This window comes from Sesamum indicum, linkage group LG6 (assembly GCF_000512975.1).
Source record: "Sesamum indicum cultivar Zhongzhi No. 13 linkage group LG6, S_indicum_v1.0, whole genome shotgun sequence".
Taxonomy (NCBI): domain Eukaryota; kingdom Viridiplantae; phylum Streptophyta; class Magnoliopsida; order Lamiales; family Pedaliaceae; genus Sesamum; species Sesamum indicum.
In genome coordinates this window covers 20,303,988-20,327,699 of record NC_026150.1, presented here as the reverse complement: position 1 = coordinate 20,327,699, position 23,712 = coordinate 20,303,988, and the positions used below count along the sequence as shown (strand labels likewise).

Here is a 23,712-nt window from a genome sequence, read left to right as displayed (position 1 = left end):
ACATCTAGTAAAATTCAAGGGTTGGACAGCCCTTGCCACAAAATACATTCCGTGGGAATAGAGGGGGGGGAATTGGACCATCTCAGATAGCACCACGGGCCCATTTAGCCATACAGTGTGCAAGTCCACTAATAGCCTCGGGATTTTCCTAAAGTCCCATTTAGGCCATTGTTTCCAAATAAATTGGATGACTTGTACATCAATTTGGGCTAAACGATCAACGTCACCATGCTTGCTTTTGATCCAGTTGATGGCTACCAAAGAATCATAAGATAACATGTTCTATCTGTATAGCATGAATCTTTTCAATTGCCACTCTCAATGCTCTAAACTCAGCAAGATTCGGATCATAGACTAAGATTTGAGCGGTCTCCACATAGGTAAGGAAATTACAATGATCAAGAACAACAAATGTTTTCATACATTTGTCCTCCTTGAATGTGGCGTCCGTATTCACCTTGGTCCATCCCAATGGCAGGGGCATCCACTCACAATTAGCTTGGGTCTTGATCCCTTTAGTCTTTCTTGCATTGGGGTGTTTGATTGCTTTTCTGTCAATGAATCTTGCCACATCCTTTACTGTTTGGGCATTCTTCACATGAATTTGATAATAAACTCCTGCTAAATGGAAACGTCCGGGAACAATTGTGAATTTGGCTCGGACAAGCAAAGAAACCACTCTCTAATTGACAAGTGATTCAGAGGTTCGAGTCTCACTTGCCATTTAACATTCCGTAATTTGAGTTTGTATAATTTGGCAGATTTTACCTCGTGTTAGTAATGTGTCAAACAGGTTCTCCAGATGAACACTTTGAGTCTGTTGTGGATGTCAAAGCTCCAGATTCTTTTCCCAACAATTTCATTCTCATGATCAGTGGTTTCAGACTTTCGTTGGATGACTTGAAAGGCCGTCTTGGTTGAAAATTTTCCTGAGTTGGAGGGAGCCCAAAATGGTTTAATGGGTTCCATTCATTCTAGAATTTGGATTTCTTTTTTATTTCTCGGACAGTTTCTACATTGAATAATTGATTCAGGATGTCGAGTTTCCATTGATTCCCAACTTGATCAACTAAATCACGAACAAATCTTGGGCCAAGAGGATTAGTTTGAGTGAGTGGCACTGGGGTGAAATTCTGCATTGAGGGAATCCATGGGTCCTCCCAGATTCTGGTAGCTGAACTGGTCGAGACTGGAAAGCATGTTCCCATTTGAATCACTTTGCTACAGTTGACTGCATGTTGCCAAATCCATAGGCCTCCGTCACCTGTGAAGATGAGTTAAATTGCAAGTCATTTTTCAAATTTCTTGCACAAATAATTTGACAGCACAACTTATCAGGTTTCTGAAAAATATTTCAAGAGATATTTGAGACAAGGGCTTTGTTGAAATCAAAGAATTATCTAAATCCCAATCCTCTTTTGTTTTTTGGTTGGCAAATGGAATGCCAAGATTTAAAGGCCAGGAAGTGCTTGTTGCTTTCGGATGTTTTAGCTTTCCACCAAAATCATCTTACAATTTTGTCCATCTTCAAACAGATTATTTTTGGAATGAGGAATGTTGACATTGAGTAGACTGGAAATGATTGTGCAACATTTTTTATTCGAATCATTTTGCCCGCCCTTGAAAGATGTTTTGCCTTCCACATAGAGAGTTTTCTGACAAGTTTATCCATGAGTTCATTGAAAGCTTTGTTCCTTGAGGTTGGTTTGCAGAAACGGAAGTCCAAAATGTTTAACTTGATGGTTGCATATAGTCATTTGGAGGATTTCTCTTTTCCGCCTGTTTGGCACACTATGGCTGAAGTGGACAACAGACTTTCGACAATTTGCAATTTGGCTAGACCATCTTCCGAATTTGTCCAGGCACTCTCGGACAGTTTGTGCATCCTTTATTTCAGCCCTGCAAAAGATTGTGAGATCATCAACATACAAGAGATGGGAAATCGGGGAAAGATTTCTGCTAACTTTGATTCTTTTAATACTCCCAAGTGCCTTCCTGCAAAAGTAGATGGGAAAGAACTTCAGCATAAATAATAAAAAGATAAGGTGAGATAGGATCTCCCTGTCTGATGCCTCGAGTTGGTTTGAAGAAGCCATATGGTGCTCCATTAATGAGGACTGAGAAACTTGTTGTGGAAATACATTGGAACAACCATATGGTTTCCAAATGTTTGAGTTGTTCATCAAGTTCATATTGGAGGAGCTCCTCCAGTGCAATTGTTTCAACAGTTTGGTCACAAGTTTGGACCTCCAGAATCAACTCCCTTTGTATTTAAAAAAAAAGGAAGTATCTACTCTCAATTTCGAGATCCATTTCAATGTGTTGTGCTTTTCTTGCTCATTGGTCGTTTTTCTGATTCTTTTATGAAGAAAGATAGTGAGGAAGTTTAGGGGGGTTGAGGGGTGGCGGTGTTGTGGGCGGGGAGGGGAGGCATTGGGCGCGAGGGTGGGGGGCTACGTTGTGCCTGGGGGTGGAGGCTAACGAGAGGTGTGGGTGCGGGGAGGAGGGCTGATGGGGCGATATTGGGTAGCAACAGGAAGATGCTATTTTTGTGAGGATGAAGAAGACGAAGTCTTCTTTTTCTTTTCTTTTTTTTAATTAATAAAAAACACAAGAAAAAAGCTAATAAACAAACATATACGTGATGTTTGGATTTGTATTTTTTGTATTTTATTTTGTATTTTGGAGATAAAGAGAAAAAAATAGAAATAAGTAAGTGTGTGTCGAAAATAGATTGTATGTTTGGATTTGTGTTTTGAGGTAATTTAAAATATTTTAAAATAAGTGTGTAGGTTTGATGTTGGGATTTGGAAGACAAAAATCACTATTCATTGTTAAATCATATCTCTTTTATATATATGTATATATATAAATATTGTATGTTTGATATTGTATTTTTTGGAGATAAAATTTATTATTTATTATCAAATTATATCTTATTTATATATATATTATATATAGAAAGTTGAAAAATATAACAACACAAAAAAAAGTGTAAAAACACAAAACAAACATTGGATATGTTTTATTTTGTCTCGAAAAATGCAAAAATATGAATCCAAACATAGTGATAGTTTTTCGTACCTATTTTTTTCATTGTTTAATTACTTTGATAGTTTTGGTATTTTGTAATTTTATCCCAAATAAATTGCTATTCAATGAACAAGCAATAAAATTGTCACACAATAATTCAATACTTAATAAAATAAAAATAATATTATAAAAATCTATCACTATTATCCTAAATTTTATTATTTTTTAATTTACATCATTTTAATCCCATCACACAAAGCAAATAATATCTACGAGTGTAGATAATGTTATAGAGGTTGAAGTTACAAAGGATGTCAGCATCTGGGGATGGTTGCTACAAATGTAAAACTACTGTATTTGTCAGTAATTGATGTTTGGTGAGGTGGAAAATGGAAAACAAACCACCAATACCATCATGTTGCAAACCCCAATACACTTGCAAATTTGAAAACAAAACCCAAACTATTTTAGCATAGTAAATATTATAAATATTTTTTATATTTGATAAAAAATTATATAATTTTTAACTTGAAGTTGTATAAAATTATCAATTTTATTTTATTATATTTTTCTCTTTTAAAAAAAAAATAAACAAAATGGATAGAAAAATTTTAAAATAAATTATCCATTTAGTTCAAAAAAGAAAGAATCAATTTTTTTAAAAAATAAATAAAATTATAATTTTTAATCCATAAAGATATTCTGGTTCATTCACCACAAAAATTAAATAAAAATTCAATGGACACTAACGGATAGAGTTAATTATTGAACTACAGTTAAAATTAGAAAAATATTGATAATTTATCAAACAATGAATAGGACACGTATCATTATTATATCAAATTTTAGAAAAAATTATTTTAATATGACTAAATTTAAAATATTCCATAAAGGGCCACGTGGAAGACGAACAATCACCGTGGTCCGTGGCTTAAGGTGCAATCCAGTGCGACGTGCAGCCAAGTCCCAACTCAAAATCAGATCTCACTTTCGGATATGCTGCATCAGCAATTAGCTTTGATTAATTAGAGTACGTGGTCACGAACCCGTTATCTCTTCCTCAATGAAGTGCATGTGCACTCGATTCACCGTATTATTATACATTAAGATATTCAAATTTATTTCTAAATTAAATTAAAATTATACGAAGATTAATTTTTTTTAAAGAAAATATTTTTTCAATGACCGAAAATATTAAATAATGAATTTAATCCACGTGTCGACTTACAATAAAAAAAATTCTAATAGAATTAAATTAAAAAATAAAGTGTTATTTTTATATCTAAATGTATATTATTTTTTGTCAATATATTATTGAAATAGGCAAATATATTGATGGAATTTGAATCTAAGTATTACAAAGTTTTTTTTTAATTTTTTGATAATTATGTAATTATATAGATATTTCAATAACTGAGCAATATATCAATTCAATCAATACATCAATATAAATAAATATTATAAAATAACATGAAGTGAAATAAACACCCACATATCGATAAGACTCAAACCAATGACCTCAAACTTGTTCAAAGAACACCGTTCATAATCACTAGGCTAAACCATCGTTAAAATTACAATTTTCTTTTTTTGTATGTTAAGCGAAATTTGAACATTTAATTCTCGAGATTAGGTAACTATAATTGAAATCGCTGAATATTTTACTAATTTCTTAAAGTAGTTGTTACTTTGACTTTTCTTTTTAATTTTTTGTCCCACGAAAAACGAGCGTTTTTATTACTCAAAGATGGCAACAAGTTGCCTTTAAGTGGTTTTGATCCAATTGACCTGCTAAGGCCGGTGCTGTCCCTGTGGGATGATTAGACCCCTTCCTTTTCAAGATTTACAAAGTATTATTTTAATTATTTATAATGAATATAGAGTTAATTTAATTTTTTTTATTTATTTTTTAGTCGATAGGTGATAGTGTGTATAAATTTGTTATTGTCATAGGGGTTTTGACGCGGCGGCACTTTTACACCCACTGTGCGGCCTAGTTTCACACAAGCTAGCCAGCCTTCCTCACACACTCATTCTCGTGTATGAAATACGGTAAACAGGGACGAAAATCACAATTTCAGTATACAAGAATGCCGGATAATCACACAAATCCAACAACGTAAAATTTAGGGTCAAAACCACACTTTGATTGTTTCTAATACATGACCTATAAAGTAAAAAAAATTATATGAGAAAAATTTCAATTATATAAGAGAAATGTAAGAGATTATTCCACACTATTGTTGTAAATAAATATATAAATCAAAATAAGAGAGTTTGGAGAAATTATGAAAAAAAATCTTAAACATAAGAAGGCATAGCTTTTATGAAAATTATGGGCCTTTTGGATTGAATTTTCTATACCAAATTTTGTTATATTCTCTATTTTATTTAATATATATATTATGCCTATAAAATTGATTTTATTTATTTTAGGAATAATTATATAATTTTTTTATGATTTGGTATAGTCACAATTAGACTCCTTTTAATTTAAAGAATTACATTTAGTACTTTTAAGATTTATTTTCGTTCAACAAATAGATTTATTTATTAGTAAAATTCATAAAATTCGCTACCATCAGCAAAAAAGTTGAATTATCTTGATTGATGTATTACAAATTTATTATAGATCAAATAAATATTTTCTCATCAAATTACTCTTATACTTCTTCACACTCTGATAAATGTAAAGAAGTAAATTCTCATCTTTATAAGAGTAGTTTGGTCATAAAAGTTTTATTTGACTTGCAATAAGTCTATTTAGGGTGAATATGAATTTTCATATGATTTTTTTTATATCAACATATTTTGCGAATTTTATCAATGAATAAATTTATTTGTTGGAACAAAACAAAACTTAAGAATATTAAATATAATTTTTTGAATTATATGTAAGTTACATGTAATTACATACACATAACTCAAAGAAAAATGGTGGAATTATCCCTTTATTCTATTTAAGAAAAAAAAAATTACAATAGAATTAGAAAATGATACATAATCTTCACCAACCCCGTGTTCCAATTTACCTCTAACTACAAATGACTACCAATTTGTGATAATTACACCTTTGACCTCCAACAGCAGCAAACTAACCGAGGGCGACTCCGTAATATCCTGCTCAGACCAGCCTTTTTATACTGCACCCTCTCGTTATAACTTGAATCGTCAGAGACTACACCCCCACCACCACGCGCCGGAGTGGAAGTTGTCGTTTCTCCGGCGACGACTCCTCTCTCCCCATCCCCATCAATTCACACGCTGCCAAACACACATCGGAATCAAGCATCTTTGAATTGAGAATAGAAGAAACGTAAACATGGGTTCCGAGTTAATATTCCGAGGCCACGAGCCGCAGACCGCGAGTGACGCTTACTCGCCGAAGCCGCCGAAGCCCTGGCTCAGCGTTGTTCGCCCGATTCGCTACATGCTACGCGAACAGCGGCTCGTATTTCTGTTCGTCGGCATTGCTATTGCCACTCTGGTCTTCGTCCTCCGCCCTTCCTCCAATTCCCCCCCGCCGATCGGCTACTCGTACTTCTCCTCCGAATTGACTCAGCCGCACCGAGCCATATACCAGAACGGCCACCTGATAAACGGGTTTGGATTCAAGTCGGTTGGGAAAATTCCGCTCGGATTGAAACGGAAGGGTCTCCGGATCGTGGTAACGGGTGGGGCGGGGTTTGTGGGGAGTCATTTGGTTGACCGGCTTATGAAAAGAGGCGATAGCGTGATCGTAGTGGACAATTTCTTCACGGGGAGAAAGGAGAACGTCATGCAGCATTTCGGGAACCCCAGGTTTGAGCTCATTCGGCACGACGTCGTTGAGCCACTGTTGTTGGAGGTGGATCAGATCTATCATCTGGCTTGCCCTGCCTCGCCGGTTCATTACAAGCACAACCCTGTCAAAACTATCATATCCTTTTCTCTGAGTTTTGGTCATTTAATATTTCCTTTTTACATTCTTGTTGAATCCTCATCCAAACGGAGCAATAATAACTCTCGAGAATTTTATGTCTGTAAATCTGTTGTCGGGTTTCCTTAATGTCCGACTGTGCACAAGACGAATGTGGTGGGAACGTTGAACATGCTGGGGCTGGCGAAGAGAGTCGGTGCGCGGTTTCTGCTAACTAGCACCAGCGAGGTGTACGGTGATCCTCTGCAACACCCACAAGTTGAAACCTACTGGGGCAACGTCAATCCAATAGGTGGCTACTCTCTCTCTCTCTCTCTCTCTCTCTCTCTCTCTCTCTGCTACTCTCTCTCTCTCTCTCTCTCTCTCTCTCTCTCTCTCTCTGGTAGACTGATTAGGCGGTAATCCCGCCGGCACAGCGCAGGTTAGCACGATATAGTGGGTGGAGGTTAAGATGAGCGCTTGGGTCATAGATAATGGAAGAAGTCGCGCTATCGTGGTGTGGGTTTTAAATTTAATGGATAATTACACACCTTTTCTTCAAATTTGGGTTGATTATTTGATATTTTTTTAATTTAAAAAATTACAATTTAAAATATTTAAAATTTATTTTTATTCAATAAATAGATTTTATTTAATTTTTTTTATCAATATCAATAAATTTAATAAATTTTAAATACTAAAAAGTATAAATATAATTTAAAATTAGGGAGAAGAGTGAAGTGTAATTACCTCTTAATTTAATGACCTTTTTGACCTGGAACTCTCCTCACATGATTCCAATTTTGAATCGCGACCTCTAATTGGAAATCCCCTTTTTGTCCTTTTCTACTCTGGTTTTCGAGAGGTACCAAAAGTCGTGGGCGTCTGCTGGGGACTTTTGTACGCTAGTGACTTCTAACCAAATCTATGAACGGGCATAGTTGTAATAAAATGTGGGGTGATGGGAGGGCAGATGCGTCATTTGATACGGAACTAGGCAATGTAAATATGAACAGTGAGTTGAAGGCAGGCAACGCAGGATTGCAGTCGGTTATTGAGAAAAATAATAATAATGTGGGTTGGTTTGGGCACAGGTGTCCGAAGCTGCTACGATGAGGGAAAAAGGACTGCTGAAACGTTGACCATGGACTATCACAGAGGCGCTGGCGTTGAGGTTGTTTCTCTTCCTTTTCATTCTTCAAATTCCCCTATTTCTTACCAAAACTTTTATTCTTAAATCAAATTAATTATAAAATAAATATAATATAATTTTAAAATTAATTATTTTTTTTAAATTGTATATCAATCACAAAATAATTATATTGTACTTTTCATATAATTAATTCAAATTCGATGGACCGTGTTGGGATTTGAATTTTCCTCTTGTTGGAATGAATTTTCTAATCCAAAACACGTAAATCAATACAATATTTATTCATTAAATAAAAAAAAAGAAGAAAAATTGACTCATATTACCATAGTACTATAATTATTATTACTTCTTTCTCTTTATGGTACATTATTATTAGGGCAAAATACACGGGCACCATCTAGGATCAAGTTTAATTACATAAACACCTCTGTTATTTATAAAATTATAAATACACTTTTTGGAGTTGCTGTTGTAATTATAAATATACTATCTATTTAGCAGTAAAATATTATAAAAAAAACACCTCTAATGGTACACTACACAAATACCCCATCATGGGGTGTGCCTGTAATTTTACGAACGACGAGATGTTTTGCGTAACTAGATTTTAACCCCATGCGGTGTTGATATAATTTATCCATGTTATTACTATTGTTTTATCAGATAGTCCACTTGATTTTGGCGACTAATAAAGTTATTAACTCATAATTGGAATGCGAATGGAATAATACCTTTAATATCAAGCGATTTTTTTTTTTTAAGAGTAAGCAAGTATCCAGCTGTGTACATTGATTTGTTCCAGAACAAATACTTATAGCAAAGGAAAACTTGACAGGTGAGGATTGCTAGGATCTTTAATACATATGGACCTCGTATGTGCATTGATGATGGTCGTGTTGTCAGCAACTTTGTTGCTCAGGTAAGAGGTGTTTCTACTGTTCTTCTTCTTGTCGGAAAATATCTGTGTTCTGTTCGTCTTTAATGTAGGAGTGCTATGTTTTTTTCTTTTTTTTTTTGTTATGGTTGGGCAGGCATTGAGGAAAGAACCGTTGACAGTATACGGTGATGGGAAGCAGACAAGAAGTTTTCAGTATGTTTCTGATTTGGTAAGTAAGTTTTTCAAGGTTAATGATGCGTAAGGAATCGGTTGTACCATATTACTGCCAGCTACTATCATTTCGATTTTGAACATGAAAGATTCTAATTTAAGGTTGGGTGGTGACATTATTGGAGTAGATCTCAAGTTTAATGGGTGAATCTGAGGGCTTATTAGGCTAATAAAAGCCATTTTGAATTTGTCATCAATGACTCTGTGGTCTTTCTATATTGTCATCTGTCAGTGGAGTGGAGTCAAGTGCATCTTTACATAGTTTTTAGTTTGATGTCCAGGCTGCATAATGACATCCAGAAATTACATAAATGCCCTCTAATGGTGCACGCCTTTTATGATTGGGCTAGGAATGACTAGCTCGAGAATGTTTACATTAAATTGATTAGCTCGAGAATGTTTACAAATATTAATGGTCTCCTTGCCCCAAGTGCGAATTTTGATACTCTAAACTTTCATACCATCTTCATATTTCCTCCTACTAGATCGTACTAAATTAAGCAAATCAAGACCATTCTTCCTTTCTTTTAGAATACACCAATGGGTTTTCAGTTTAACTAAACACTTTGGGAGAATTCTATGAATAGATGTCACGTAGATACACTTTCTCAATCCAGACACGCAGCATAATTAAGCTGTAGAAAGAGTATTGCATCAGAAAATGCAGATGAATTTTAAAAAATCACATATGAAATGGGTAGGTCAAACAAGCTTGTTTGTTGTGCCAAATAGCTCTTAAAAATTTTATGTTTGTGTACCAATATGTGTTGTTGTTTAATCATAAGGTCGAGGGACTAATGCGGTTGATGGAAGGAGAGCATGTTGGGCCGTTCAATCTCGGGAACCCTGGCGAATTCACTATGCTTGAACTTGCTCAGGTACACCCCCTTTTCACAGATTGCATGTTGGATTTGTGTAAAGTTTCTTGTTTCATTTTAAAGATGTGACGAGACAGCTTCGTAACAAAACGCTTCTGGGAATCTTGTGGGGCTGCAGGTAGTTCAAGAAACCATTGACCCAGATGCAAAAATAGAATTCAGACCCAACACAGAAGATGACCCGCACAAGAGGAAGCCCGACATCTCCAAGGCAAAGGAGCTGCTGGGTTGGGAACCCAAAATACCACTGCGCAAGGGTCTCCCTAGAATGGTCAAGGACTTCAGGCAACGCATCTTTGGCGACCACAAAGAAGATATTGCTTCCTCAGCATAACAAAAAGCTATGGAGTTGCATATGCATAACATCTCCTAACCTCGCTGAAGAGATAGGGAGAGTACTGATTTGACCGTGAATGATCATTCGTGATCTTCATTGCCAAAACATGGTGCAATATAGCACAGCCACGGCTTGATAGAGCTAGCATGAAGCAGTGGCATCACATCTGCTCTTTAAGATAGTTCCTAGAGGTTAATTTGGCCAAACTACATCTTGTTTTTCTTCTTTCCTTTTTCTTTTTTTAACCGGCTTCTAGTAATAAAATGACTGCATTATTATTTACTTCTGTCGATACTTACCCAGTTATTTTGGAGATTCATATCATAACAAATTAGAGATGGTAGAGCCAACACATGAACAAAATAACCACAGAAGCTGTTAACTTCAATAAGCATCAGCTACAGGCTACAGCAACGTATAAGGTTAATAACTTCTTCCCAGTCAAGCACACTAGTATACTACAAATTCAGATTAAGGTTTCAAACAGGGTGAAAGTGAAATACAAAAAGCTGTGAACTGGTGTAGAAAAGTTACAAAATGGTGGAACCACCACATCATCTATAATCTATCATACTGCACGTTGCATAGACTCACACTGCATTCCCAGCCTGCATCAACGAAGAAAATTTAGTATGCTATAATAATGCGAGATCATAAAACAAATTAATGGATCACCTAGCATCCTTGCACCACAGCTTCTAGCTCTACTAAAAGATGGTAAATCACAGCAGAGAATGAAGAATAGAACAACGATCAGAAAACCATACAATGAATGGCCAGGTTTGAGCAACTAGAACATTGAACAGCAGGAGCTCTAATGGAAAAGATTCACAGTTAGACATCCACAAGTGAAATCCAACATCTTATACATTGGATCCATCAGAACTACAAGTACAAAGAAAAGACTAGTAAATGTCGCATTGCTCTCTCCTTCAAAAAGGTGACTCAAAAAAACCAAAAATGAAATGCATGGAGGACAGAGGATCAAATGAAGGAAGAAAAGACGGTTCAATTATTTTTTTATTATAAAAAAAAAGAGAACAATAAAAATATAACTAACATAATACACAAGAAAATTATAGCAAGTCACGGATACAATTTATTTTTTTAATTTTAATGTCCGCGACTTCACCAATTTTTTTTTTAATGTTGTTCGCAACTTCACTTGCATTCGTGGATGTCAAATGAGACTTCTTAATTCTATTTATTATTTTTTATAATTATTAATTAACAAGTAATTATAAATTTTAATATTTAATTAATTATAATTATTAATAAATTTTAAAATGTACATATCCAAAAAGATAATAAATTATTACTGAATATTGTTTGAGGCACGTAATTTCCAATTTTAACAATGTTACAAAATGTGAAATTGAAGTGCTTTTTTGCAAGCTATTATAAATATTACGATAATTACATGTTTTAATAATTATTTGTTTTAAAAATGACCATTTGTCCCACAATTGGCCGGTGACGTTGTCGTCGAAGTCTTCTTATTTCCTCACCTACATTCTATGTTGGCTCATTTTAAATGAGGGATAAAATTAATAATTTATGTAAAAAAAAATTCTGAGAAGAAAAGAAATTAAAATTGGAATGCAAGTGCCTCAAACAATATGAGTAATAATTCATTATATTTTTTTATAAGTACATTTTAAAATTTATTAATAATTATAATTAATTAAATATTAAATTCTATAATTATTTACTAATTAATTATTATAACAAATAATAAAAAATAGAAATGGCAAATGAGACTTCATTTGCCAATGATTGAAGTTATGGATGGCAAATGAGACTTGTCATCCACGACTTCTTCACAAAAATAAAAAAAAATAAGTAATGCAAGAAAAAAATTTTCAAAAAAAATTGGTGGTTATCCGCGACTTTACATTAAAATTAAAAAGAAAATATTTGTGAAGTTACCGACCTTTGCTATAATTTTGTTATGTGTAATATTTTAGTTATATTTTTCTTATTTCTTTTTTTTTTATAATAAAAAAATAATTGAACCGAGAAAAGACAATGTCAGCAATTTTGGACAGTCAACAAATAAATATAACTGCTAGACAAGCATGAAACTAGAGTGCTTCAGAAACTAATACTAAATTTTGATTGCCTAATAATCTGAGCTAGAAAATAGGGTAAAACCTGGCACAATCTAATGATAATGATATCTGAGATTTACAGTCAATCACACATAACTTGAAAAGCATTGGTTGATAAAAACAGAATGCATACCTCTCACTTAGGATTTCTAAGGACAATGATCACAGAGTCTCCACGGAGGAACATCTTACTAATAAAACGATCCTTGTTAACTGGAAGAGCTTTCTTTTTGCCTTTACCAGTCTTGGGCACCTAGGCAGCCAATAACAGTTACACCAAGGAATTAGTACCATAGCCTACCGGCACAAACAAAATGCATAATTATATGACACTTCAACTATTCAAACAGATTTTATGTGTTACAGAAATAAACCAACCTCAGTCCACATCTCCCGCACATTTTCTAGCACCATGTTGCAGTGGCGGTCAAAAGCCCTCACATGACCCAGAAGCTTTTTGTTGTTGCGGCAGTTGATGAGCACCTACCAGCCAATAAACATGAGTCAAGTAACTCTTGGAAATATAGTAAAATCAAAACGGGAAAACTCATCCACAAATTGAACAATGAGGGCCCGAAGGCAAAAGAACCAATAACGGAAGAATAGAAGAGAAAACAAGAATTTAAGAAGCCTAAAGGTTCAAAATAAAAAAATGAAGAAACCACGGTAACAGGAAATAAAAACCCTGATTTCTAAAGAGTTCACCAGTACCTGTGTGTTATTCTTAACACTCATCATCAAAACAGAAAGTGGACCTGTGTTGAATTCCTCTTCCTCATTCTTCCCCTGCAAGAACATAGCTCCACTTAAGCTACAAAAGTTTTGGTTTTCTATTACCAGAACATAGCCAACTATAACAACATGAAGGAAAGAGGGAAGAGTCAGTTAACATACGGGGGCATCCTCTTCCATTGGCCGACTGCATAACCAAAAAACATCAGCAGAACCAGTTAGTCGTAACCATAAATTATCTTGATAGTTAAAAGAACTCAATAAAATAGCTAAAACGTTACGACAAAATATCCTAAAACTTTGGGGAAAATAAAACAAAAGAAATGCAAAAACAAATTGCGGGTGGGAGTGAACTTGAATTCTCAAAATCACCTCATAAACCATCAAATAAAAAACTAATTTAGCATAATGCTCATTAAAACCGTAGGTAAAAAAGGAACAGCTCCAGTCACTTACCTCATATTCGACTGATTACACGAGCTTCAGAGAAAAACACAACTGCCAGACGACGACCTGAAACAAAACTAGCGTTTCAGAGAGAAGAGGATGAAAAGGTGGAAAAACCGAGACAATAAGCATCAAGTAGTAGGGGAAATTAAGACCTGAAAACAAGAAAACTTCGAAGGAATGAGAGAATGAAGAACTCACCAGTCGCGAAGTGCGGGGTTTTGATTTGGGGGCAAGGGTTTTGACGGATCTCCGAATTTGCCCACTTTCAGCGAATCATGGGGAAATGAGTACGATGTCCGCACGTGTGAGGAAGCCCAAAAGCGAAATAAGGCCCAAGTGAGTATTTTTATGGCCCAATGAAAGGGCCTACCAAACTCAGGTATGTAGTCTTGTAGTTTAATGTGTGTAATGGACCCTTCAGCCCATCCGTCACTTTCACCCGGATTTATCCAGGTTAAACCCGACCCGACCCGACCCGACCCAATAAAAAGAGTAAAAGAATTATATTTTTTTATTTTATTAAATAAAAAAAAGTAAGATAAAATTAATAGTTAATTAAATTAATTAATTAATAAAAAATATGATTATTTGTGGGAAAGAAAAATGATATATGTAAGCGTATTTTGGTCGATTCATATTTTGACAGCCATTATTATAAGGCTCTCTCCCTTAATAAATAGTGTACACTATTTGTTTACACTGTTTTTATATGATTAATAATCGTAACTAATTAAAAAAGATAAAATTATATTTTTGATCTTGTAACTTTAAGTCATTATATTTTTAGTTTTGTAATTTGCTTTATTTACACATTTAATTCTTTTTTTTTTTACGAATCTTATCCTAAACATCTCACATTTAGTCATTTTTTGACAAATTTAATCTTTTCTTGACAATTTTGATCCTAAAGACATAGTTATAGGACCAAATATGAGATTACAGTGTGAAGAAAATTAAAATTATCAACACTGGACTAAATTTACCAAAAAAGGACCAATATCAGATGTTCATAATTGAGTTCAAAAAAAAAAAAAAAAGGACAGAATGTATAAGTAGAATAAATTACAGAACCAAAAATATAATTTTGCCTTAATTAAATTACTCAATAGATTTCGAATTTAATTTGGATACAAAATCTTAGGACTTGACATATATTCTGGTAACGCACTTTTCATCTAAAAATTTAGGGTTAATTATATTTAACTCCTTTTAAAAATATTAAATTATATTTTTTCTAAAAAAAATATGAAATTACTATACTATCTCTAAAAATTTTCGATTTACACCTAACATCTTTTCGTTAGAGTTTGGACAGAAAATGCTGACATAAGGAAAGAAAAATATATAAATTTTCAATATTTCCCCTCATTTATCATTTTCATGTAATTTTTTGTATTTTCAAAAGGAAAATATAATATATATATATATATATGTGTGTATGAAATGAAGTTAACATCACTATATCTTTTACTTAATAAGTACAAAAGCATAAAGACATTAAATAAGAGGTAAAATTGGAAGTTTATGCAATTTTTTTTTTGCTAACATTAGTTTTTCCAATCCAAATCATAACGAAAGAGAATCATGTGTAAACGGTCAATTTTTGGAGAGAGTGTAAGTTTAAGTTCAATTTTTTTTTTGAGAGAATCTGTAATTTCGAATTCATATGAGGTCTAAATGTAATTAATCAAAAATCTAAAGATGGGAAATAAAACCAGTTTATACATGTTCATTTTTAGCACCCCCCACACACTACATTTAATTATTACTAATTCATTGTTTCTTAATTGGAACTTATTCTATAAGTAATTCCCTTTCAACCCGTAAAATAAATTCTATTTTACCAATATAATATGTATATAGCATAAAAGATAATAGATAACGCCAAAAGTTTATATCTATCCTTACCAGATGTCCTCATGTACATAACCTCAAAGGAAAATAGTATCAAAATTTAAAATACAAACCCAACAAAAGACTAGAATATTTAACAACCAAACAATCAAAAACTCCGGCTTCAAATGTCACAGCTAACCCACCTAATAAGAATAACAGCATGGCTCAAAATTCGATGTGGCTAGTCAGTGTTACCTATCTCCTAAAAAGTACGTGGCAAATCACATCAACTAACAAATATTCGTCATATACCAACAACAGATGCAATGAATAATACATACCCACAACTGTAAATCCATCAACGACATAATATTTAATATTATCATTTATTGTCTAAGGGCCCTACTTATTCTAGTTGGAGTACATCAGTAATGGTTTTGCCGACCATCATCATCTCAGTCAATGTCGTATCATATACAACACAGGGTACTCGTTGTATGTGATATCCCCATACTCTCTATCCCAATGTGTAGTAATATCAGCATAGTATATAACAACAAACATGACATCTCCACACCAGCCCAGTGTGTAGCTAACAGCACAGGATATTTCCCGCTACCCCGGAACACTGCAGTGCCTTACGCGCCATGGTAACTAGCTTAATTCATTTTCTTTTCATATCACATCATCAACCACATTATTGTCAATCACATTATCGTAAACAATCGACTATGTTCCCAACTAGGTAAGCACCATCTTTTATTTCAATTCACAACAACAATATCACTAACTTCATCATTCTGTTATCTATAATAATTACTTACTCAGTAATAACTTCGCAATTCGATTTCATGCAACAATGAATTATACGATCACATAATCATACCACTCTCACATCCATACATTACAAGCACATATAACATATAGTAACAATTCTACTGATATTAAGGTAATCCAACAAACAATCCACAACTAATTATATAAACAATCAATATACAAAATGCACGTATGTAAATATATAAGTCCAAGTTCACGATCAAATATAAGAAATCAATATATATATATATGTATATATAAAATATATAACACTAAACATATCAATATATATATATAAATCCAATTAGCTATACTTACCTCAAATCCCAAAATGCTCCAATTAACACAAGGGATTGCTCAACCCTCTACTTTGTCGTCACGTCCTATAATAGAGCATTATACGTATAATCAAAATATATAGAATATCATAAACTCTAAATAAAATATTATATAATGTTACATTTTCCACCAATCTCTTAATATTTCACTTATATTAAAGTCCAAGCCCATGTTTCATTTTCTTTTAAATAACTACACTTTCTAAGCTTCCCAAGTATATATTTAATTTATCAACTAGATCATAAGATTTCATTTAATCAAACCCCTTATATATTTATTACTATTGTTTTTGACAACATCTCTAAATCATAAAACCTCATTTTTCCTCTTTAATAACATAATATTTCTTAAATATAATTTTCGAAATATTTCTATGAATTTTCTACCAATTTATCGTTACTGTATATTTAATTAAACAACAATACATAGAATTACGTATTTAGTTAATCATTCCGATGGAATTGTGTAACTTAACTATAATAATAATTAAATATAGCAAATCTAATAATTTAATTAACCAACTATGTCATTTTTAAATCAAATATAACATTTAATTCGACACTAATTTAAATAATCAAACTCATAATATTTCAATTAAATAGTACATTACTCAATACAAATAATTTAATAAACGGACTAATTAAATAATATAATTATATAAATTATTATAAAGTAAAATATAAAATTTCGCGTACCTATTTCGTTTTCTGAGTGTTTGTCTAATTGAGCGTGTGTGTGTGTGGCAAATTGAAACCATTATACATATTATAAATATATAATGATGTATGGGTATGTAAGGCGGTGGGTGGCATAACGCTGCTCACCCCTTTTTCTTTTATTCTATTTTTATATTATTTTTTTAATAATTTATCATTAAATCCTTTCTAATTTTTTTAATTAATATAATTTTACCTCAAATATTATAATAAACTCTAATTTAATCTATTTAAATTTTATTATATCTTAATTTTAATATATAATTTATTTATAATTAAATTTAAATTCCTAAACAATTACCAATTATCTCTCAATTATATGAAAAATTCTACGAGCGATCGCATCATTTCGATGCAAATCATACATTTATCCATCAATGTCTCGTTGAGACATTGTCACGGAAAGTAAAAACAAGAAGAAAATAAAAAAAGTTGTCCTAGAAGCAGCAAGACTCCCAGTGCTCGTCTCTTATGCTTTTCGTAGTAGTTTCTATCTTGTGGAATACAACTACATGGCTGAATGATGGTAAAAACCACGGGTCTTCTGTCCGTATAAATATTTCCCTTTCGAGCTTGTTCTGTAGGGCTTTTGATCGATCACTGTCGTTGGGGATGCTGTTGCGGTTAAACTATCCGTGCCAGGAGTCGACTGCTGGATCGATTTGATACTGTCGGTGCCACCTTCTCCTGAGCGCTTATCGAGCCATGATAAGATATCTGAGAAGACTATCTCAATGTTGTCGTCGGGTTCGCCTGATGTCAAGCCATGCCACATCCCAGGATATAGTTTTATCGTCTTGTCTTTACTGCTGGCTCTGTCGTATAGCGCCCTGCTAACGTCTGGGTCGGTCACCGTGTCAGCTTCACCATGCAACACAAAGAATGGCAACGTCACCTGCAAAAAAGTACCAATAGCCGATTATAGAGACGTAGTGTATTTTTCAAAAAGAGTTATTTTTTGGGCGTATCAAGTTAAACGTCAGGGGTGTTAATGTAATTATCCTAATACCTAATATGTAATGGAAACACAATGTGATGAGGGGGTGGGGGGGGGGGGGGGGCCGGAGTGGTGCAATTGTCACCTCATTCAAACTATCCTCAAGGTTCATGCTAGTCCTGAGCAACTCCAGTGCAGTTTTCAATCTGGGCTTCTCTTGATATATCAGTTTGTTGCCGCGAATCTGCAGGAAAATGTAGCAACACGGATAATTACGTGTATTAGTGAATTAATTTCATCAGGTCGATCAATCTAATCTCATCATCACATTGTTCATTGTTTAGGCTTACCTTTTCTCGTTTTACAGGATCCTTGAAGGCTGAATCGATGACATCCTTGGTCGGAACTATCTTCCATTTCGGTATTACGTCTTCCACCCGAGTCAACAGACTAATAACTACAGGGTGTGGCTTCACCTTCTCAGATATCTAACAATTGGAAAAACAACGGAGTATCTAAATCACATATTAGTCCAATTTTCAGCTGCACGTTTACATAATAGTAACTCTTTTTTATACTAGTGTATGACCTTACACATAGGAGCAACTAGAACAGCACCATCCCAGAAACCAGGGTCCTTCTTGTGTGTTAACAGAGCAACTGCCCCTCCCATCGACTCCCCGTATAGGAATCTTTTCTTTTCCCTGTACTCTTCCTGAGCTGTAATTCAAAGAAAACCAATGTCCGGTAAATTTATAACTACAACCCTACAATACTTCATAGCATGCCATGAAATCCACGGATGGACGGTCATGTTCATTTGTATTTTCAGAATAAGAATTAATGAGCAGGTCGAAACTCCTTATCAAATTTGAAAGTATCAAATACAGATTTGCAGTAGCAATTTTCATTGTGCTTGCTGACGCAGATAGGTCTTAAGTTATTAAAGGCGAGAAATTTACTGAAACTTAAAAATCTACAGTCCCATTATAGCACAGGTTGTCGTGGTCATTCAACCATCATTTACCCCAAGATGATTAATTCACCACCTGCTTTCATGATTTTAAAAGACTGACTTCTCAACTAAATATCTTATTGAACCATAAAAATGACTTACCACAAATTGACTTGAAATATTCACTGCAGTCATTGATGATGTTATCAAACCTCTTGATGTAACAACGAGCACCAGATGACCGTCCGTGGCCTTCATAATCGATCCCAAAGACACCATAGCCATGACTTGCCAGCTTTATCCCAACACCTAATCCAAATGAAAAGCAATTGAACTATTAATCAGAAGTTCAAAATCTACGTTTGGTAATCAAAAAAACATTCTTCACCATATTCCTTCTCATGTAGCATCGTACTTACAATAAAACTTGCTCAAGCCTGGCCATGTTTTCTCATTCTATTCTTCTCATTCGCTAAAAATGTCACATATTTGGCCAACGACTTAATCAAATAAATGCCATCATGACAAACAGCCACTGAGTGTTGGTGAATCATTAATAAAGCCATTATCCTACATTACTGATGTTCTGTTCTTGGTATGAAATAGCGACAGTTAAGGCTTACAATTAGTTGATTGACAACCTAACACACCAAACTCATTTTTCAAAAGCCAGCAGGCCCAGTAATTGACAACACGCCGATTTCATAATTTCTTATTCAAATAGTCATCTACGCCCATATCGTCATTGGTATACGTTATAGCCACTGTCCACATAAAATCAAAGGAAGCAAAAGTGCAACAGGGAATGGGCACTCAGCCATAGCTTTTTCTTATCTTTTTTTTAACACAAAACGCTGGTCTGTCTAAGTAGAAGTTTGAATGTAAACTTGATCAGGTCTAACTTGTAATCTCCTTGTACATGAACACATTGACATTTTCAACAGGAATGAGCTCAAGAATCATGTTAAAGAGACATTGAGTAACAACACAATCCAATTGCAGTACCATGAGAGTTGAAAGCAAGAAACAATATTCATACCTCTCATGAAGTTACCACATTCCATGCCATAACCTGCAGCCTCATTCATCAGTTCAATTTACTGGGAAGAAAGTAGTTTCACAAAACTTAACTGAGAGAGATACACACAAAAAGAGACACCCACCATGGCAAAGAAAAACCAGAGCTTTTGGACAAGAAAACGGCAGCCATCTGCAAGTAAACAGCCGGACTCCTCTAGAGTTCATTCTGTACTCCTAATAAATCAAGAACACTTACTTAACCGTAGATAAGAACCAACCAAGATCTCTCAAACCCAGTAAAAGGGTAAGCACTAATGCAGCATCACATTGCTCCAAATAGGATAGAAAAAGCACTGAACACAATAAAAGACAACAAAATTAAACATAACCCACCTCACAATACTCAACATCCATCTTTGCCGCTCGCAGAAACTATCCAATTTCTATCGAGTAATGGGACTCAACATCCGAACATGCCCGTGATCCGAGCCGAGAGAAACCAAGTCCCGGATCCAGAAATGATGAGGTTGACACACAAAACCAACCAAAATACACAAAGAATACAGCTAAACAAAGGAAGATGTTTTCAAGACGACGCCTTTCTATACAAATAGAGAGAGTTGGATGAGATAAAGCGCAATGAGGCGGTTTGATGACGATTTCTGCTTCTTGGGGGATCGATTCCAAATTTGCAGGGTTACGTGTGGGCTAAGCCCATACAGACGTACATATACAGAACTCGAGATAGAGATGTAGATATATAAATAGATAGATACACGTAGAGATACAAGAAAAAGATTACATATACCCCAAGTGAATGTGTATGTGTGTATGTATGGTGAGATGCATGTGCAGTGAATGATTGAGGAGCAGGGAGGATGACGCCTTAGCCGATTCTACAAAAAGAAATTCAGGCCCATTCTTCTGTCGTCGTCTTCTCTGCTTCTCTGTCGATCCTTATCGCGAATCTCGATACTTATAGACAGCGACGTCGATTCCATGGGACACGTGCCCGTTGCCCGTTATTGGAGGTGTGTTGTTATTGGTGGATGAGTTAAGTTGTGTCTAGATTTTAATAGTTGGTTTTCAAATTCTATTTGCTTAATGCTAGATCAAGTAACGTTGACACGGATAGAAAAATGTCTCGTATTGATTTTATAATTTTAATTTTTTTTAGTGAGGTATCTGCTCAACACAAAATGGAAAAACTCATTATGTTTATTTGTTTAATATCATAAATATTTAATTTATAAAGGTATTTTGGTCAAATTATCATAAAAATAAATGAAAACATAATGGATTGAACTAATTGTTAGGCGGCGGTTAAAATCAATGGGGGTATTTATAATATTTTAAATAATAAGGGGGTATTCGTAATTATGCTAAATATCAGGGGAGGTCGTAGTAATTCATCCTAAAATAAATGAAGTCTAGCCAACATTAATTCAGACAATTTAACAATTGACATAACCGAGCCAACTACATTTTTAATGCCACATTATAGGCCATTTTGCAACCGTGGTACTATGCTTTATCAGCTTGACAAAACGGGAATTATATATACGAAAATAGTATGCAAATTAGATATCACGATTAATTTTGAACGAAAATCGGCAGGTGAATCATACATGGCCGTTAAGTCAACTAAAATTCGTGCCCAAGCAACACAAGAGGCGCTCGTCGAGTTAGGTAAAATTAAATTTTGTTTTAACAACAGCAAAAAAGAAAAAAAAAAAAAAAAACCCTCTCCATTTCCTCTCCAAAAACGATTTCACTCTTTTCACTCCAAACCCTAACTTTGATTTTGTCAAAATCCAGTGATTATCTTGCCCAATTTTGGTGAAAGAAGAACCCCAAGTGCTAGGAGGATTGGTTGTGTGAAATCATGGGAAAAAAGATGTTACGCCAAAAGCATCTAAATGATTGTGAAAGTATGGTATCTCATCATATTCAAAGGCCAAAATGAAAACTAAGGGTAGGAAGAAGGATATCTGAACTACACATTTATTGCTGTTGCTATTAGACATACTTTTTTAGTTGATTTCTTTTTGGATATATATAGCCAAGAATGGATTTTTGGTTGTGAGGTTTTTGTTGTGTCGCTGAATTTGTTTTATTCATGAGGGAAAAATACAAGCAACTCTCTTGTGATATCGTAAATGAGCAAATAATTACCCCTTTATGAAAAAATAAATTCGGTTCGACAGTTTTAAAAATCAAAAATCAGTTCGATTCGATTAAAATCAAAATTGGTTCGATTTTTCGGCTAAAATAACCGAAAAACTGCTTTTTTTAAATTATATATATATAAATAATTTTGGTATTTTTTCAATTTTATCCAAAAATACATATACCAAAATATCAAAATTTAAAAAATAAAATATATCATTGAAAAGAATATTTATGAATACAATTGAAAATTTCAAATCAAAAGAAAAGAACACAAAACAATCCATTCATTTAATTTAAATTTAGATTTAATAGTACAAGTCACAAGTGTACAACTACAATATTCAATATTCAAATATATAATGTATTTGATGTGGTCGAGGTTTTTTTGCTAAAGGATAAAATCGAAAATTTTACCTCGGCACAATTGCACACCAGGTGAAATGCAATTTCCGCAAAATGTGTAATTTGCAAGAGAAAAGGTGTCTTGCCAATGAATAGTCACTTGGATTAAAAAATTAGTATTTTGGTACTTATAGGGTGTTGAAAATTATATGGTGTGGTGAGGTATTTATATTTAAGGTGTGTCTACTACATACCAAATTACTCTTTTACCCTTACAATTTAATATATTTTTGTATTAATGTACATCATACAGCCCCCCACTCTCGGATAATATGCCTACTATTTTGTCCGAGAGTAAACACTCCTCTGAATTGAGTTAACACATGGGTGTGGATGGCAGTGCAAATGCTTAGCCAACAGTATTAGGTGCCGGCTCGAACTGGAGGTGCACCTCGATTGCAGGGTGCACCAGGCATGCAGTTACCGCCTCTGGTGCACTTGCCAGCCTCCAGCTGAGCCAGTCGGCGGGGTGCTCCAAGTGGTGCACTCCAACTATCAGCTCGAGGCGCCCTGGTTCCAGCCCGAGGCATTGCCTCGAGCTGGCGCGCTGGCGGGGTGCACCGCCGTGAGTCCAGCTCGCACACACCCGGAACTGATGCGGTGCACCAGGTGGTGCAACTAGAGCCCTTCTTAAGCTTGGCTTGAGTCTTCAAGTGTTGTGAGGAGGTGCTAATTTTTGCGTCCCCTGGGTTTTGAACCCAGGTCAAAAGGATGACAAATAGGAACTTCTACCACTACATCATCAAATATTTCTTAACAATATTCGCTCTCATTTTTTATTAGTAGAGGTTATTCAGAATTTATTCATATTTCGCGCCG

The 23,712-nt window shown here is 34.3% G+C and overlaps 3 protein-coding genes across 4 annotated transcripts; 1 reads left to right on the top strand and 2 right to left on the bottom strand.

Moving 5' to 3' along the window:
• On the top strand, positions 6,185-10,687 carry LOC105165224 (UDP-glucuronic acid decarboxylase 2). The gene is made up of 7 exons (XM_011084169.2): positions 6,185-6,952; positions 7,097-7,244; positions 8,026-8,105; positions 8,920-9,003; positions 9,116-9,190; positions 9,978-10,070; positions 10,189-10,687. The coding sequence occupies exons 1-7, from the start codon at positions 6,356-6,358 to the stop codon at positions 10,402-10,404; spliced, it is 1,293 nt and encodes a 430-aa protein (XP_011082471.1). The 5' UTR covers positions 6,185-6,355; the 3' UTR covers positions 10,405-10,687.
• Positions 10,786-14,016, bottom strand: LOC105165223 (small nuclear ribonucleoprotein Sm D2). 2 transcript variants are annotated; one of them, XM_011084166.2, is made up of 7 exons: positions 13,899-14,016; positions 13,707-13,763; positions 13,413-13,437; positions 13,230-13,304; positions 12,897-13,001; positions 12,652-12,771; positions 10,786-11,015 (listed from the first exon to the last, which is right to left on the bottom strand). In XM_011084166.2, the coding sequence occupies exons 2-6, from the start codon at positions 13,709-13,711 to the stop codon at positions 12,655-12,657; spliced, it is 327 nt and encodes a 108-aa protein (XP_011082468.1). In that variant the 5' UTR covers positions 13,712-13,763; positions 13,899-14,016; the 3' UTR covers positions 10,786-11,015; positions 12,652-12,654. The 2 variants fall into 2 exon arrangements, with proteins under 2 accessions (XP_011082468.1, XP_011082469.1); XM_011084167.2 differs by having other exon boundaries at positions 13,853-13,948.
• On the bottom strand, positions 17,700-21,269 carry LOC105165222 (caffeoylshikimate esterase-like). Its single transcript, XM_011084165.2, has 8 exons — positions 20,713-21,269; positions 20,463-20,553; positions 20,339-20,371; positions 19,462-19,608; positions 18,934-19,064; positions 18,695-18,832; positions 18,490-18,588; positions 17,700-18,302 (listed from the first exon to the last, which is right to left on the bottom strand). The coding sequence occupies exons 1-8, from the start codon at positions 20,731-20,733 to the stop codon at positions 17,916-17,918; spliced, it is 1,047 nt and encodes a 348-aa protein (XP_011082467.1). The 5' UTR covers positions 20,734-21,269; the 3' UTR covers positions 17,700-17,915.